The 18,588-nt window shown below is 36.3% G+C and overlaps 1 protein-coding gene across 5 annotated transcripts in view; it reads left to right on the plus strand.

Annotated features, from left to right (window-relative positions):
- The window catches only part of LOC127425279 (cytoplasmic dynein 1 intermediate chain 1-like), a 95,649-nt gene that overhangs the window by 7,135 nt on the left and 69,926 nt on the right, over positions 1-18,588 (plus strand). For 3 of the 5 annotated variants that reach the window (XM_051671042.1, XM_051671043.1, XM_051671046.1), the window contains exons 5-6: positions 7,823-7,882; positions 8,676-8,791. In XM_051671042.1, coding sequence (XP_051527002.1) covers positions 7,823-7,882; positions 8,676-8,791 — 176 coding nt within the window. The remainder of the gene's footprint in view (positions 1-7,822; positions 7,883-8,675; positions 8,792-18,588) is intronic. The other 2 variants (XM_051671044.1, XM_051671045.1) reach the window with 1 other exon arrangement.

Here is an 18,588-nt window from a genome sequence, read left to right on the forward strand (position 1 = left end):
GTTCACAATTTAGCATCTACAATGCCTTGGCATGATATTGCACAAATTTGGTGCCAGTCACATGAATTCCCTAGGAGGAGTATTTCAAATTCCATTGCATGCATTTTTCTAACAATCCAAATGGCCAACTTTCTGTTGGGTGGGGCTAATGACTGTCAGCGCGAAAGTTGTCTGGCTTGATGAGATCTATATATGTGCCAGTTTTGGTGACTGTAGGTGAAAGTGGGGGTGCTACGGAGCCCCCCATACATGCCCATTTTCAAGGGGGCGCTACAGAGCCCCCCCCCCTGCAACTTTGCCCATCCCTAATGTCCGACAACTCTGATGTGTGTGCAAACTTTCAAGAGTTTTCATGCATTTTATATATCCCAAAAATACAGAAAACTTTGAAAAGAAGAATAAGAATCCTTAGAAGAACAATAGGGTTTACGAACTTTCAGTGATTGGGCCCTAAATGTAGCTGCAAGCAGCAATGATGGGCCCAAGCACAACTGGTCCAAAATCCAAAAAGACCGATTCCTGTTGGGCGGAGCTAATGACTATAATTATGAAAATCTTGGTAACTGTAGGTGAATGGGGGTGCTACAGAGCCCCCCCTGCATGCCCCCCCCCCCGCAACTTTGCCCAACACTAATGGCCGACGACTCTGATGTGTGTGCAAAATTTCAAAAGTTTTCGTGCATGTTAAGTACCCCAAAAGTACAGAAAACCTTGAAATAATAATAATAATAAATATATCTGCAAGCCCATTATCGGCAACATGAACATCCAAAGAAGCATCATGACACGTTTTAATGCCTTATAATTTACATTGAGCAGTTTTAGGGCTGGGATTAATGTAAATACAGTACAAAGAAGCATGATAAGTTTCAAGTCAAGATACAATGAACACTGTAGGAGGAGTTAGAATGAGTATGCTTTCAATGAAATTCAAAATGGTGGACAGACAATAGGACAGACCGTGGAAAATATGGCATCACTGTCATCGCCATAACCCAAGCAACCAAGTCCAAGAACATAGAACCAAGAACATAGGCTAAATTATTTGACAATAGGCCAAATAATTCATGATTTTAGGCCACACTATAAGCAATAAACTCTATTTTTAATATTTTCTTACCAGTAGGTGGCACTGTTGCAAAACTGCTGAGGTACCATCAGGGCATGATGAGTATAACATGTAACAAGTTTCGTTTTAATAGTCCAAAGCGGAACTTTTTTCAAAATGGCAACAGGCCATAAGGCGAACCATTGCAAATATGTTATCGTTGTGCTCGGCAAGTCCTCACGAACATAGCGAGACCAGTCTCATGAAAATAGACCAATGCTATCAAAAGTAATAAGCTCACAAAGTTATATAATTTAATATTTTGGCTGCTAGGTGGCGCCGGACCCAAACTTCTCAGGCATCTTCAGGGCATGGTGCTGATAACACATACAAAGTTTCATAACGATATGCTAATGTAGAGTTGGGGTACTCGAGTTCAGACTTGAGTCCGAGTCACGAGTCCAGTTTTAATGCATTTTTACTCGGACTTGACTCGGACTCGAGCCTTTCGGACTTGGGATTTTTTTCCGAATCCGGCCGAGTCCATGGCATTTGTGATGCAATGACAAACAAACAAACAAACAAACAAAAAAATAACGTAACATAGGGTGACCATACGTAAGTAAACTTTAAAAAGTACGTTCCCCAACTCTGCAAATTATTAAACAGAACACAGGTTTTATCAGACATTTGGGCATACTACACAAAGTCATTTATACTGAAAATCTTGACTATATAGAGATTTTTTTTACTACGTATCAGGGACATTTAAATTAATATGACGGATAAATAGACCATGATGAAAATTGTACAACTCATTCCGTCACATATTTATAACCTCTGTGTGTTACCTGTAAAGCTGGCACTTGCGTTTCAATGGCAAAAAAGTCAGAAAATACAATGAAGAACACAAGTGAGGGGAGAAGTCTCTATTCACCTATTATCCATACTAAATATAATGTGAAAAGAAACGTTAGTCCAAGGTGTTTGTCAAAAATTTGAACTTGACTTTAGAGAAGGAGGCTACACCTGGACAAGCAGGAGGTCTGAAAAGTGTGAAGTGTATTATTGTAGTATATAAATATTTTTTTAATGGTATCTGATCTTTTCTGTTTTTATTTTATGTTGTCGTATTTAATTTTATGGGCATTATTAAATGTATATAATTAATTACATTAAATGTATTTCACCTGTAATTTTAGATAAAACTAAACTAAACTGAATGGACAAATTGAAAATGAAGTAGAAATAAAAACTAAATTAAAATTCGAAATAATAATAACTCTGGTTGTAATGACTAATGCAGCTTTCACATTCTTTGGTGTATGTTTGAGTGGAGGAGAAAAGCAACAAATAATTGAAATGTCGACAGAACGCAATAAGAAGTGTGTTGAAGGACAGTTTTGTCTTCATACACCTAAAGCAAATGCTTTCATTCTGAAACCACTTTGAAATTTGTTCAGCAGGATATTAATCATTTGTTTTTTGCATTTATACTGACAAATTATTTTTCTTAGTTGAGAAGGTTAAAATAAGCTTAAAATATTGATGTTGAGTTTACGGTTACAATTTTAATTCAGATTCTTGAAGAGATTGATTCGGACTCGACTCAGACTCGGCCTGTTATGGACTCGGTCTATGTTGAATTCATTGAAGTGCCACTTGGTTTGGTCTATCAACTTGAATTCCATAAATTTTTGTAAGCACTCTCTACTGAGCATCTGTTGAAAATTTTGTGAAAATCAGATGAACGGCATAGGACGAGTTCGAAAAAGTCGTTTTTTTCTGAAAATTCTAAATGGCGGAAAATCTAGTCTGGCGGAAATCAGAAACATGGAATGCTTTCGACTCAGCATGAGCTCAGGAATCAGGGGGAAAAATAATTTTGTCTCTAGGACTTATGGTTCAAAAGATATTAGTGTAAACATGAGTGAAATTTTGATCTGTTGATGGCGCTAAAGGGTTTGAGCTTGACACTCCAAATTTGCAGTGTTTTCAGTTCAGACTGTCCTCTGTCTGTGTGCAACATTTCATAACTTTGCCTTGAACGGTTCTATGGGCAGCCATAGACTTCCATGGCAGAAGTAGAATAATAAGAACACTAACAAACACAATAGGGGTCTTCACACTTTCAGGGCTTGACCCCTAATAATAATCCTTAAAAGAACAAAAGGGTCTCTGCACTTTCAGTGCTTGGGCCTTAATAATAATAATAATAATAATAATAATAATCCTTAGAAGAACAATAGGGTCTCCGCATTTTCAGTGCTTGGGCCCTAACTAAAAACACCATAATATACAGGAAAATAAATAAGGTGAAAAACACACTGATAAACAGAAGCATTTAACTATATTATTTTGTAAAATGATTGTAATAAATATTATAATATAATTGTATATCGCCATAAAAAGAAGACGTAAATAAATTGGTGAATTTAATCAAATGTATTACAATAATTTAAGTAAATAATTCCAGTTCATTTGAATGAATCGGTAATGGACCATCCATTCTATTAAAACGAACTGGAAGTTGATTATCAATGCTACATATATATAAGAGAGAGAGAAAGGACAAGTGTGTTTTATTGGTGGGGTATAATGGGGCTAAAGGTTCCCTGGGGTAAAAGGCACTTTTGATTTTTTTTTCTTCCAAAACACTAAACAGCAACAAAAACCACCATAGTACTTTTCTTAACACCTTTTTTGTCACTATACACTGCAAAATATTCCTGATCCATGAGATCATTTGGTGCAATGTCTAAAGTTTGATTTTGATGTAATTTGATCTAATTTTTAATTCAAAAATCTAATTTTGCCCTACATTGAAAACCCTAATAAGCTGACTCAATTGAATTGAGTAATGGCATCTTGAAAACTTGTGTAATAAGTTCACTTAACTTGATTAACTATGGTATGTATGTTCAGGTAACTAGATGCAAGTAGACTTTACTCAAATGTGTTATTTAAATGTTGTTGTTAGAAAACTTAATTTTAATTAAATGGACTCAAATTTAGGTCATGAAATAACAGAGCTTAATTTATGAGGATTAAAACTTATTCTAAGTCAATTAATAAATAAACTTATATCTACCTAGAAATGCATAGACAGCTGTATTTCAGTTGCACATGCACAAGGACAAATGCTGTAGTGTTAACAGGGTCCAACTTGACCAAAGGGGACACAGATCACCCTAAGGGCGACATCACACGAAACAACCATTTGCAACAAAACAACATAAATAATATTACAAAAGAGCTTAAGCCTCTATGAATTCTTAATATCAACTATTTAAAAGCCCCACATATGTTCCCTTTGAGCAATTATATATATATAAAATTCAAGTACAAGGTATTGTGGGTATTCCCCATAACCTCAATTTTGTACTCAATAGTTTGAGTTATTAACACAAGATCTTAAACTTGATTTTTCCAGTAATGACAACATTAGGGTTTACAGTGTATAACTATTGTCCCTATATTTACTCGATATCACTATAACCCTCGTGGGGGCCTTTTACCCCGAGTGTGTTGGCCTTTTACCCCAAGTGTGGGGTAAAAAGCTCCCTCACCACCTTTGAAAAAAATTATGAATTTTAATTAAAACCATTTTCCATTATTCTTTTCAAACAAATAGTGTGTTGCTCCATTAATATTCCATAAAAAGAAATGTAATTTTGATCTTGATACACTTTATGACCAGAAAAACAGAGCGGACGGATGCAAAAGCGCGTTCGGTGTGAATGACCCATTACTTCCCAACACAGTGTGTTGTACTGGTCTCCACTACTAAGCATTTAAGCATCTACAACTCTTGTCCTCTGCCAGGTCTGGGGTCAGTGGCAATAGTAAGCTAGTGACAGACAATGAAAGGTATGTATCCACACCAAAACGTAACCCTGAACACTCCTTGAAGGGGACGTGTAATCTCTGCTATTAATGTCAACGCACACTGTATCTCATTGGCTGTTGAAAAAAGCAGAGCAGTTTAGGTCATTCCCCCTGGTGTGACTGCCTGATGCCTGCTGTTACCTTGAGCCTTCACTTCAACAATTCCTCTTGCATGGTTAAATCTGAGCCATTTGCAGCAACGTAAATGACAATACGTTTTTTTTAAATGTCATCACTGGTAAAACAGAGTGTCACTTTGCCATGCTACCCCTCTGGCTGTGTGCAAGTTTAGTGAAAAAAAAATAATAGGCATGTCTGTGGCTTGTACTGAAGGTTGAGAAAAAGTGTTTAGAAGGTCAACACTACCCTTTCACAACTTGTTCCTATAGGACAAAATAGTGTTGTCACAGCTACGCTTTGCCTGAAGGTTTTGTGGGTCATATGAGAAGATACAGCTTGAGCATTTGCACAGTATATACAGAATATACATATAATATATTCTGGCCACTGACCAAAATATGTAATGTATGAAAGGCTTTGTTCATATTTGTTTTTCTAAATGTGCAGTACACACTATATACATATTTCTAAGATGACAGTCTCTGCATATCTCTTACAAAAAGTACAGTGGTGATAACATGGTATAGTGTAATGCTATGGTGTTTTGATGTACACTATGGTACTGAATGTTTATTAAATGCTACTCCAAGGTACTTCAAAGAACACCATGTATTCTTTAGTTTTACCATGGTACATATCCAAAAATCATGGTATTACCATGGTACATATCCAAAAATCAATGTATTACCATGGTACATGTTCAAACATGTATGGTATTACCATGATACATGTTCAAAAATCATGGTATTACCAGGGCACATGTCCAAAAATCATAATATTACCATGGTATTACCATGGTACATGTTCAAAATTGTATGGTATTACCATGGTACATGTTCAAAAATCAAGGTACATGTTCAAAAATCAAGGTATTATCAGGGTACATGTCCAAAAATCATAATATTACCATGGTATTACCATGGTACATGTTCAAACATGTATGGTATTACCATGGTACATATCCAAAAATCATAATATTACCATGGTACATGTTCAAAAATCAAGGTATTACCAGGGTACATGTCCAAAAATCATAATATTACCCTGGTATTACCATGGTGCATGTTCAAACATGTATGGTATTACCATGGTACATATCCAAAAATTATTTTATTACCATGGTATTACCATGGTACATGTTCAAAAATGTATGGTATTACCATGGTACATGTTCAAAAATCAAGGTTTTATCAGGGTACATGTCCAAAAAATCATAATATTACCATGGTATTACCATGGTACATGTTCAAACATGTATGGTATTACCATGGTACATATCCAAAAATCATAATATTACCATGGTACATGTTCAAAAATCAAGTTATTACCAGGGTACATGTCCAAAAATCATAATATTACCATGGTATTACCATGGTACATATTCAAACATGTATGGTATTACCATGGTACATATCCAAAAATTATTTTATTACTATGGTATTACCATGGTACATGTTCAAAAATGTATGGTATTACCATGGTACATGTTCAAAAATCAAGGTATTACCAGGGTACATGTTCAAAAATCAAAGTTTTATCAGGGTACATGTCCAAAAAATCATAATATTACCATGGTATTACCATGGTACATGTTCAAAAATGTATGGTATTACCATGGTACATGTTCAAAAATCAAGGTATTACCAGGGTACATGTCCAAAAATCAAAGTTTTATCAGGGTACATGTCCAAAAAATCATAATATTACCATGGTATTACCATGGTACATGTTCAAAAATGTATGGTATTACCCTGCTACATGTTCAAAAATCAAGGTATTACCAGGGTACATGTCCAAAAATCATAATATTACCATGGTATTACCATGGTACATGTTCAAACATGTATGGTATTACCATGGTTCATATCCAAAAATTATTTTATTACTATGGTATTACCATGGTACATGTTCAAAAATGTATGGTATTACCATGGTACATGTCCAAAAATCAAAGTTTTATCAGGGTACATGTCCAAAAAATCATAATATTACCATGGTATTACCATGGTACATATTCAAAAATGTATGGTATTACCCTGGTACATGTTCAAAAATCAAGGTATTACCAGGGTACATGTCCAAAAATCATAATATTACCATGGTATTACCATGGTACATGTTCAAACATGTATGGTATTACCATGGTACATATCAAAAAAATTATTTTATTACCATGGTACATGTTCAAAAATCATAGTATTACCATGATACATGTAAAAAAAAAAAAAAAAAAAAAAGTAATACCATGGTACTTTTTTGTAAGTGTGTTTTTTTTATTGAATGAGTCTTTATTTTCTACAGTCATTCACGTACACATACCAAACATCAATACAGTTGCTTTTTGCGGATGTTCCTAAATTATTGTGTTTATTATGTTTTGTTAGCTTACACTGTATTCATTTTCCCATCTGTCATAATCAAATTGCTCATGCCTTTTTAACATCTTGCATTTTCAATGTCATATATTTTGTTCAGTATCATACATGGCAAGTATTGTTCCATTCACCTCTCAGAAAGTGCATATCAGTACATTACAGTATATGTTCAATACATACAGTATAAACCTCATTAGCATTGCTTTGAACTGCATCCCCATGTGTGCTGATTGGATTGGTACTTTATTTCTGTTCTCCTGGCTTGCATGTGGCGTGTGTGTGAAATGGGATTTGTTTTGTGAGTGTGTAATTGTGTTGTTTCTGCTGAGGTTAATCTTGCATGTTCTCTCCCTCCTGCCCCCCGCGTGACACCCTCTGCCGCCCCCTCCAGGACCCTGCAGTGGGACACTGACCCCTCTGTTCTCCAGCTGCAGGCAGACTCTGAGCTCGGGTATCTCCTCCTCTCTGCCTCTCTCTTTCTTTTTCCATCTCTCTCTTTATTTCTCTTTCTTGCTCTCTCCCTCTGTCTCATTCTGCATTTCCTTTTAAGTTGGTCTGGTTCAAGTGTTTTCAGCTGGTCTCTCTCCAGCTGTTTGCCCAGGGCTGCATGTGACAGTGATTGATGCACTGTGCCATGTACTGAGAATGCTTTAAACATTAGTTTTAGCAGTCAACTGTGGGTCATCCAAACATACAATATGTTCATGGACCTGAATAATGAGTGCTACAGCATATTAGATGCAGTGGCCCCAAAAACATGACTTCAAAATGCACAAATATCATTGCATTATAACAAAATATCAAATCAAGTGGCATCTGCAAATAAATGCATCTAGAGCTTTTTAATGCATCTAGAGCAATTTTTGCAATGACATTTAACCAACTGGTGTCACTGTGATTTTTAGTGGATTTATGAAATAAATTCCCCTTAAGTTCACACAGGTGTCCTAGCAGAGTAGCCACAGATGTAGTTCTCCACAATTTGGTTCCACAAAGTTTTACAACTATTCCAATGTGTCCACTATATATCCACAATATGTCTATTGTTTTAAAAGGTTTTATTACATTACATTCAGTGTCCAAACATTTTTGGGGCCACTGTACAGGAGTACAGTGTAGTATGGAATTTGTCTTTGATGCAGCTGACAATTTGTTATTATCGTGTGCATTTTATGTGCATGCAAGTGTATGCATGTGTGTGTCAGGTTGCAGGGCATTCATATACCATGCTTCTCTCTCTCCAGGCGCCGGACACACAGGTTGGGGCCATCTAAGATAACTCAGGTGGACTTCCTTCCCAGAGAAGTGGTGTCCTACTGTAAAGAGACACAGACACCTTTAGCAGCCCATCAGTCTGAAGGTAAAAAACAGTTATTATATGTACATTCTTGATTCTACACTGCCAAAAATCATTTTCTTAATCAGTGTTTTTTATAATGTTTGCTAGGAAAAAAAAAAAACTAAACATCCTTAAAACAAGATAAATTTACATTAGAATTGTTAGCTACATTAGTTTTCTTATCCCAATTGTTTCTGTAAGTAAGAAAAGGAAACTTATATATATTAAATATATACTGTATATATTTCTAAAAATAAAAAAAAATCGTATTATTTTAGAAAAGTTTTCTTCTAAAGTATTTATTTTCTTTTTTAGGATGCTTTTTGTACTAAAAAAAAAAACAAAAAAAAAACAAAGTTTATCCGGCCAACTACAGTGTGAGGTCATAACCTATGCTTGATTAAATTAAAAATTAATGCAATAAATAGTTCTTTCCTTTGTTGATTTATAAGCACCATTTTAATGTCAGAACTATAATTGCCTGTTGTGTGAAGTGGCATTTACTTAGCACAAAATCTGATATTTAATTACAAATGTACACATAGTCACCTTGTCAGTCACTGATAAGATCTACAATAATTTATTTATGCCATTTTATCTGTGTTCAATCAAAATAGGCAATTTTAGATTTCATGGTAAAACAGCTTAGAACAAGCTCGGAAATTAAAACGGGCTGCTCAGAGAAGAGCTTTGATTTTCATCGCTGTCAGGTGGGCTGTCATCCTGACCGTCTGGTTCCGTTGAAGAGCTCCAAACCTGCGCAGATTAAGATTCATTTGACCAGCCGTGGTCAAATTTCCTGAGAGAGGAGCTGGGGGGTGGGGGGGGGGATTTTTAGAAAAGAGATGTCTGCCCATCAGTGGCTCTGCTTGAAATGGCAGAACAGTAACGGCATTGAGTCAGGCTTTAAGTGGATGCAGACTGGTAATTCAAGATGTCTTCTATCATCAGAACATCACTTGGAGTTGTGCCTGCTTCTCTGTAGAGTGCTACGAGTTTACTTTTGCTTTTCTATTCAGATTGTTGGGTCTGCAGTCAGTTCAGATGCACAACAGTTCTAAAGTTTGAATACTTGGATGTAGATGAAACCTTTGTAGACCAGTTTATGAATTCATTTCTATTTAAATAGTGATATACGTACTTAGAGAAGTTTGTCATTTTTTTATCTGTTAAAATACTTTCTCCTATCATACATAGTATATATAAGTAACTATAAGTAAGCCATTTGTAGGTTGATTCTCCCAAATAGTGTAAATATTTTCACTCCGTGGCACTATCAAAACATTGTTCTGTTTGTTTGAACATCCCAACCAGCCCAACACAGCAACATTGGATCAACTAAGGGTGTGAGTTTGGGGACAGATGGAGGTAGTTTTGGAAAATCTGTTTGAAAACAGTGGTGGTACAGAATTTGCACGCTTCACCTTAAAAGAGTACGAATCATTTAAATAGTTATACAGTAAACCCCGTACCTTATGTAGCATGAGACAAAATTAATAAATCTCCTTGAGTTGATTGATTTATGAGATGTGAAAATGCTTAATCACAGCCACTTTTTCTTGTTTGTAAAAGAATAATTTCAGGATATTTTTCCTTATTAGTTTAAGCGTGGTTCATACCACAAAGGCTTCTTGGCTTCTATATTCGTTAACTCAACACAGCAGTCAGCCGTAAGCCTCCCTCTTCCACAAGTGTACTCTAATGTACTCTATGCTTTCAACATATGCTTGAATCATTTGTCTGAAGCCAATCATATTTAAAGCGTCATATTTCAATTACAATTTTTAAATTTATAGTCTTGTTTAAATGAAGCTCACATAGAGCTCGGCTAATTTGATTGCATCCTCCAGACTTGGGAGCCAGGCCTGGTATAAAATGCAGATGGTTTGAAAAGCGCCCTAAATATCTCCATATGGATGGAACCCCCCCTAACAAGCAGCATTTGTATTTGCAAAACATTGCTGGTAGTCCTGATGTGGAGCTTAGCTTTGCTTAGGTTTCCTCTGATTTGAGTTTTTAACCTGCAAACAATGCACTTCAAGGGACAGTTCACCCAAAAATTACAATTCTGTCACTATTTACTCACCCTCAAGTTGTTCCAAAATCGTATGACTTTCTGTCTTCCCTTGAATGCAAAAGGATATGTTTGACAGATTGTTTTATTGCATCTTTTGTGCATACAATGAAAGTGTATAGTGACTGAGTCTAACATCCCCTTTTGTGCTCCACTGAAGAAAAAAAGTAATGTGGGTTTGGATCGGAATGAGGGTGTGTAAATGATGACAGAATTGTCATTTTTTTGGGTGAACTATCCCTTTAAAAAAGGTGTTTTTGTAAAAGACAGTGGCTCGTTCTGATCTCGAAATGGGTTTACCAATGGTGTCTAATTTTTTCTTCATCTGCATTTCACACCAGAATCCCCGCCATCCTCTCATGGCTCCTTGATCCCTGCACTGGCAACAGCTGCTTGCCATGTGATTGGAGACTTCCTGTCATTATAACTGATGTGTTTTTATTCCTTCCACTTCCTTGAAGCCTGATCAGAATTAAAATTGCTGGTGGAATTTCCTGTCAAGGCAGGTCATTTATTCAGCAAGTGCAACCGTTGACAAGCCTTTGAATGGCCGTTGGCCTTAGCGATCACACTCTGTACAGTTTATTTGTTTTTTCCTCTCTGTTAGACCCCGCCTCCTCTTGGTACAGATGCAGGTTGGGCTCACAGCTGTCTGTAGGTAAAGGTTAGCTGTCCGGGGAAACCCTGCCCCTGTGGGACCTCTCATTTTAGAGAGAACACATGAGAAAGAGAGGGTTTTAATAGGTCTTTTCACCACCTGCTACAGCTTGCATTCTGTGTTTGTTCAGGCCAGTTTAGAGGTTTTGTACATTGATTGGTGAAACTAAACAGATGCTCTTTTTTCCTCTTTCTTTTCTCCTTTATGACCCTCTCTTTCTCTCCCTTAGTTGGGGGGATCCAGGAATAGCACAGGTGTTATCCCCCTCGAAACAGCACTATTACACTGTCATTAAGGGCAGGCAGCAGGGCCTGTGGAGACCCATGTTCCTGGCAGCAGCCAGCATCCAGCTCTGTTTGATTAAGCTTGAATGAAGCCAAACTCTTTCTAGAGTTGCCTCTACTTCTTATGCAAAGGTTTTACATGACTAAACATCTCTCAAAGGAATTATTTCACTGAATGTTATAGGAAAAAGTTGTTCTTTTTTGCAAGGTATTATATTACTTTTGGGGATATATTACTCATACAGTACTAAAACCGAGATCATATTTAACATAAAAGTAATACATAAGACTCCAGTGGTTAAATCCATATCTTCAGAAGTGATATGATAGGTGTGGGTGAGAAACAGGCCAATATTTAAGTTATTTTTTACCATAAATCTCCACTTTTACATTCACTTCCACATTCTTCTGGTTTTGAAAGTGAAAGTGGAGATTTAGAGTAAAAAAGGACTTAAATATTGATCTGTTTCTCTCCCACACATATTATATTGCTTCTGAAGATATGGATTTAACCACTGGAGTCTTATGAATTACTATTATGTTGCCTTTATGTGATATTTGGAGCTTCTAAGGTCTGGTCCCCATTTACTTGCATTGTAAGGACCAACAGAGCTGAGATATTCTTCTAAAAATCTTAATTTTTATTCTACAGATCTGGGATGGCATTAGGTTGAGTAAATGATGTGAGAATGTTTGGGTGAAATATTACTTTAATAAGCCGACAACATGTGTGGTCATGTAAACACCATAAATGGCTTGCCTTTATCGGTGTAAGATCATAAAATTTTCAAGCAAAAACCCATCGACACCTACCTTTTCCAGTATTCTTACCGGCTTATCTAATGTGTGCAAGTGTTGTGCGCATGACAGTAAGAAAACAGTCATGACTAAGCAATCCTTGTCAGTCAAGGGCTATGGCCCATGTAAACTATTAACCCCTCTGAGAAAGCCCATTCTCTTGTCTCACATCAATCTAAATGTGTGTGACTCTGTTTAGGACAATTTAATTCAATGAGCTGCTGGTTTCCGCCTCAGCTTTGCTCTAATGAATATGGCTAGTGTAATATGTGTCCACGTTCTTGTCTTTTGATTGGTCCGAGATCTCTCTCTGCTAAGTGTGCATTGTCCTTCGCTCAATCAAATTACCCGCCAATCACTGAATGCTATATTCAAGGCTCCAGTGTGCTTTCGGCTACATAATTTATATGAAAGAGTAGGTTTGTGATTCCTTCAGGCTGCTGGGAGTGGAAAGCATTGCAGAGGCATGGCTCATCCACTGGACAGCCCGCCAGGAGATTCTGGGAAGGTCAGCTTCCCACTTGCATACTTTGTTATTGTTGGTGTGATGTTAAATGCTGTGCATTTTGAGAAAACGACCAGTCAAATTTTGGCATCCTCTAGTGGATCAAAGTTAATGATTATATGTTTGATCTAACAGACTGTAAAAAAAAATGGTAAAAGGCACTAGATCACTGATTTGAGTGTATAGCATTTGAACAGATCAATTTACACTATTGAGAGTGGACATTTTAGGCTAGCGTGTTTGATTATTACAGATCACTAAACCTGCGTGTGCAATGCAATATTACAAAAAATTTAGCGCTGCAGTATTTTGTCATGCTAACCTGCAACTCACTACTAAAAATAACTACTTAAACTAAGGAATAACTGTAACGCTACAGTAAATAAAATAAAAAACATGTTCAAAATCATGTTTTTGCCTTACCTTGATTCAGTACATTAAACTTAAAATAATGATTTATATTTAGTTGTTGGGTCCAGTTTCACTGAAAATTTTCAGCTTCTATCATTCGTCCTTGGGTGTTTGCGCCATGTTCGTAAACAAAGAAAACAAGCTCTGGCGACAGATATGCTACTTACAACATATAAGACAACATATTTTTCGACTTAATATCAGTGGCTCTTGGTGTAGCTAGTAAGATCCACACTGATATGGCGATCACAGGCATGGGTATACCTCAAACCATCTGATTAATCTGTGCAGAAAAGCAGTGCCAAAGCACTAGTGACGTAAAAACACAAAAATATTTTCCTCCACAAAGAACTTGCAATTTTATGTTTCAACCACAGATGTCGATAGAGAGCCCAGAATTCCATAGTGTAACTTTAAATTAGTAGCATTGCTACTTTTATTTTGTAATGCCCTAACAATGCACATAGCCTAAGCTTCAACCTTTTCTTCTAGAGTAAGTGGCTCCATCAATGAAATGTGGCCAAAACCAGCAGAGCTGGGATCTATGTGTAGGTCACAACACTAAACGGCATGTGCAGGCTCCACTGCTAATTTCCATCAAGAGATAAGAATTGTTTCAGTGCAGTATTCTAGCTGTGCAAAACCCCATGTGCCCAGATAAGGAGGGCTGGCATTGGGTCAGAAGCTCAGAAGTTGGTTGCAACCATTGTGATGCTTAAGCAATAATTGTATTACTGCACTTGGTCACCCAAAAGAAATCTCAAGGAAAGTTAACAGTTCAGAAGTTCATAGAAATTATGTTGTTCTTTTTTTTTTTTCCGTCCCTCTTTTACTATTTGTGTATTTGTAAATGCATTTGTGTGTGTGAATATAATGCTACCTTTTCTGGAATTGTTCGGGCCATTAGCTCTGGAGGTCTCCAGTGGGAAGTGGTGATTCACTCTTTTTCACAGTCACTTCTTTTTGGTAAACTTGTGGTGGTCCTATAATAGTTCCTAATTGCAAGCAAAAATAGTTCTTGCTAACTGCTAATCTGAAAGACATTACTGGGACTTTGCTGAAAGCACCATAAGCAAGAACAACCGAGTAAATGTCAGTTGATCGCAGCCAAACATATTGACTCAATTAATTTAGTTTTCGGGTCAGAGTTTGACCACTGAATATTTCAAGAGTCGACATAATCATAATGTTCAATGACACAGCTATGATAATAAACAGGATAACTGACTTTTTTTAGCAGCTCAAATCTCTTAAGTCGTATTCACAGTGAATGATAGTTTAAGGCTAGGGGCTTCTTTAACCACCTACAAATATATAAATTCTAGCACTTGCTTTATATATATAAGCAACTATATAAATACAGTATATATACTGTATATCAACTAAACAATCAGTTTTGCCTTTAGAAACATGTTCTTCGCCAGTGTTTCTCAACTTCTCAACCTAAATTTTAAATTGGATATCAAGTGGTGACCAAATAGTATACCATCATTGTGTATCATACAAAACAGTATACAAAAGGCTGTACAATCAAGAATTAAAATATATTTATAATAATACAGTGTGGTCAGCACAAACCATGTTATTCCACGTTGCTGGTGAACCAATTTTGAATGTAGTCTAGGTCACATGTTCATTTACTATGTATCAAGCAACCTGTCTATGTTTGCCTAATTTAGCTTCTACCAAGTGACAAATGAATTGGCATCAAAATACCATAGAGTTTGATTGGACGTCAAGATATGGGAAGATATGAACAAAAGATATGGGAAGCATTTTCTCTTTTCTTTTGAAAGTTGATAAGGCTATGTATTTTGATATCCTAACTCGATATGATTATATGGTTTGTTGCATTTTATAATTTGCATTTAAGATTATTTTTTTCCCTGCTATCCACTGCCCTATCAGAAATCACCTGTGACCCTTTGTCACAACTCACCATTTGTGTGTGTGTTTGATGAGGTTGGCATCTTCCTGTCATGGGCTACATTTTTCTTTGGGGCCTGTAGTCAAGGCTTTTGCTCGTGGCCTCGGCATTCGGCACTAGAAAGCTGCCCTCAATCGTGGGTGTCTGGGTTGAGCTGGGCTTATGGGTCACATATGGAAGCGCTTCATGGCGGCATGTTGTTTTAGTTCTCTTATACAAGAAAAAAGCTGAGGGTGTCAGTGTTCACAAAACTAAAGGTTGGCCAAAATTCCCTCTCGCACAACAGAGCTTTGCTCTTTCAAGTTCATATCCCTCCCAGGGTGGAGAGAGCGTCATGTCGCATTTAGATACTGTTACATTTACTCTCTTTTGATCTGCAATGTCAGAATTAATTGGTGGCATTAGAGAGAATGTCTATGTCTTTTTCCCCCTGTGCCGTGCGCTGAAAATGGTTTGACTTTGAATTCATCGACATCATCTGACTCTGGTTTCAATCCCACAAAGGCCCGAGTCCCAAATGGCTTGGATTGAGGCATGATGCCAGTCAAAAAAATCTGATATGAGACAATACAATGTCTTTCACAGTAGATTGACCATGCCAATCTGCATCCATATGATTACAATTTTCCTCTCTTACCACCATAATATAAGATACATGAAACGCAGCTCTGCCAAAAATCGTCCGCTGTCCATGGAGGCACTGTAATAATGTTTGCCATCTGATGTGTGTTAAACATCAGATGGGATACAGTTTCATTCCGGCAAACAGTTGGACTTTTTTCCATGTACCACACTAAACTTTAAGGTCCCATATTCCCCTGGAATCACTAGGTCTAATGTAAAGTCAGAGTAAGGCAGGGAACAGGTCTTGGTGGTCCTGAAATTGCTGCTCCCAAAGGGTTAGTGCTTTCTCTTGTTTAATACCTAACTTCTGTATGTACTGTCTCTGTCACTTGTATTTCTACAGGACTTCACATATTTCAAGGCATATAAATTCCACACTTTACTACAAAAACCTTTGTTTATAATTATTTGAGGTGTCTCAGATTGTCTCAGATTTAGCTGGGAAATGATGAATGAAATACATTAATTGCATAAAATACAGAGGCCCCAAAAAGTATTTGAACATTTACATTCACACTTAACATTTTTTGAATGTCATTGCATAACAAAATATCAAACCTTAAAGGTGCTTAAGTGATTTCAGCCGTTCTACTTCCAAAACCCTGCACTCCAAAGATAACAAATGAGCTTTATAGAGGCCGAAATCATGCAGAAACGGGTGTTAAAAACAACAGCAGCATAATAGCGCCCTCAACTGACAACTGTTATGAACAACATGGCATAAAAATGGCAGTAAGCCTCAATAATTTGCTGAAACTACAATACTATGAGAACAAGTAAAATGATTGACAGGCAGAAAGCATTATTGTCCGTGGACACATATTTGTTTGCTGTTTACAGAGTCTAGATGTGTGACAGAGACTGGTGGGAGATCTTACAACACTTATTTCAGTAATAATTTTCAGGGAGTTTGAATTTTTTTTGCATACCTTTCCATGAAAAAAATCGCTTACAGCACCTTTAAGTGGCATCTGCCAACAAAAGAAGAACTAACTATTGTTTTCTGAGCTATTTTTGCAAATACTTTTAAGCAAATTGTGTCAGTGTTATTTAAGTGGATGTATGAAGTCAGTATGTAAACAAGTAAGTCTATCTTTCTTTAAAAAAATCTCATTTGGTTTGATGTTTAATATTTAGAGTGAAATATTATGCATATATGTTTGTACATTGTTAAGTGTGGCTTAAGTGTCCAAATACCCTTGGGCCACTATATATGTACAGTATATACTGTACATGTATATATACATCATATAATAAGTACTGTATATAATGAAATCATGAAATTTGCATAAAGACAGTAATCATTTGTGTGCTGATTGAATGAGTTGTTTTGGGTATGCACTGTTGGGGACATAAGGGGGCACTCTTAGCACATGGACAAAATACACACTGAAATAGAATTCAGATTTCTGCTGCTATGAAAAACCACGAATTGTGTACTTAAGAAAATTACATGATCTGCTGTATTAAATCATTTAAAAGTCATTTAGAGCTATTTCTCATTTATTGTTAACATAAAAATAGCAATAGCCTATTTTACAGATGAGTGATCTAAATCTATTTATTTTATCACTGAGCACTAGTCACACAAATGTGATCAATTTCTCATTCTTAATTCTGAATGAAAACACAACTTCTTTTAGACATAATTCTTTAAATGCTTACAATAATGAAGTGTTTTTAAATAAACGTCTAAATCAAAGAGTTTTAGCCAAAAATGCCATCTCTATTTTGTGACTTGTTGAAAAGTGAGTTTAGCTCATTGCCTAGGTTGAGTTGCTCATTTTGACAGGCTAGGGTTTGGAAAGTTTGAAGTCATGAGGTTTAATCATGCTCTGTGGCCAGTCTGTGCATGGCGTGGCATGATGACTCCCTTAAAGAAGTGGTTATGGGAGCAGGCCAGCTTCACTGGCACCACGTTTGCGGGCGAGAGACCCATTGCATAATGTAGGTTCATTATCAGCCCAGAGTCTTGGTAGGTCAGAAATATGGAATCTAGAACAGCAGACTCTCAGTATAAAAAGGAACTACACATTTTCATTAGGGCCTGTGATTAGTGTCAGTATGATGCTGTAAGGGATTCATTTCAGATCAGGTGTAGAATATATTTGTTAGGGTTTCTTTAATACAAACTAAAAGGTTTTGAGGTTTTGTGAGGTAATGTAATTAATTTTTCTGCAACATGATTTCAGTACTGATAAAGGTTACATTTAATCAATAAAATCAATTAAAGACATGAATCAATTTAACAAAGTTTTAGTAAAAGAAATAAAAATACTGACGCAAGCAAGCAGTCAATGTTGGTCAGATGGTGAATGGAACCATGTCTTTGTTTATAAAAACAGTCTAAAATAGTATCTAGTTTTTTTTTATTGTTTGAATTAGTGGATTACAATGGTATTTAACAATGAAGTATCACGTTCTGTTTGGATTAAGAATTATAGTGTGAAATAAAACTAGATAATAACCATTTACAACTTCTCATTTTCTTTCATGTTGTTTGAGAAAGCACTTTGATAAATGTGCTTGATAAAAGT

This window comes from Myxocyprinus asiaticus, chromosome 34, assembly GCF_019703515.2.
Source record: "Myxocyprinus asiaticus isolate MX2 ecotype Aquarium Trade chromosome 34, UBuf_Myxa_2, whole genome shotgun sequence".
Classification (NCBI taxonomy): Eukaryota; Metazoa; Chordata; class Actinopteri; order Cypriniformes; family Catostomidae; genus Myxocyprinus; species Myxocyprinus asiaticus.